This window comes from Penaeus monodon, chromosome 34 (genome assembly GCF_015228065.2).
Source record: "Penaeus monodon isolate SGIC_2016 chromosome 34, NSTDA_Pmon_1, whole genome shotgun sequence".
Taxonomy (NCBI): Eukaryota; Metazoa; Arthropoda; class Malacostraca; order Decapoda; family Penaeidae; genus Penaeus; species Penaeus monodon.
In genome coordinates this window covers 30,573,270-30,573,589 of record NC_051419.1, presented here as the reverse complement: position 1 = coordinate 30,573,589, position 320 = coordinate 30,573,270, and the positions used below count along the sequence as shown (strand labels likewise).

The following is a 320-nucleotide window of genomic DNA, read 5'->3' as shown; positions in this document are numbered from 1 at the left end:
AGTGTTGCTTATTTTTATCTCGTATTATTTATTATGTTGTTTTTTTGGTATTATGTGTAGTAGTATCATTATTATGGTCCTTTCATCTTATCAGTTTTTGTAATTTCTTTCAGCATCATATATCGTTAACGGGTGAAGCAGTTGTAACAGTTCGTTTGGTCGTGGCGGTTAGACGGAAATTGCAGTTATTTTACTGGAAAGCTAGACAGTTTCACCAGTTACGAGAGGACTTGGCTCTCCCCGATGTTCCGCGAGCACTCACTTGGTGTATGGAAGCCATTGCAGTGGCTTTCAAGCATGAATATTGGCTTGTGAAGGTA

General features: G+C 38.8%; 1 protein-coding gene across 1 annotated transcript in view; it reads left to right on the top strand.

Moving 5' to 3' along the window:
• LOC119594707 (vam6/Vps39-like protein) overlaps window positions 1–320 on the top strand; it is a gene marked incomplete in the record, with an annotated part of 13,484 nt that overhangs the window by 3,487 nt on the left and 9,677 nt on the right. Inside the window, 1 exon segment of the mRNA XM_037943765.1 lies at window positions 114–317. Within this exon segment, the coding sequence (XP_037799693.1) occupies window positions 114–317 (204 nt within the window).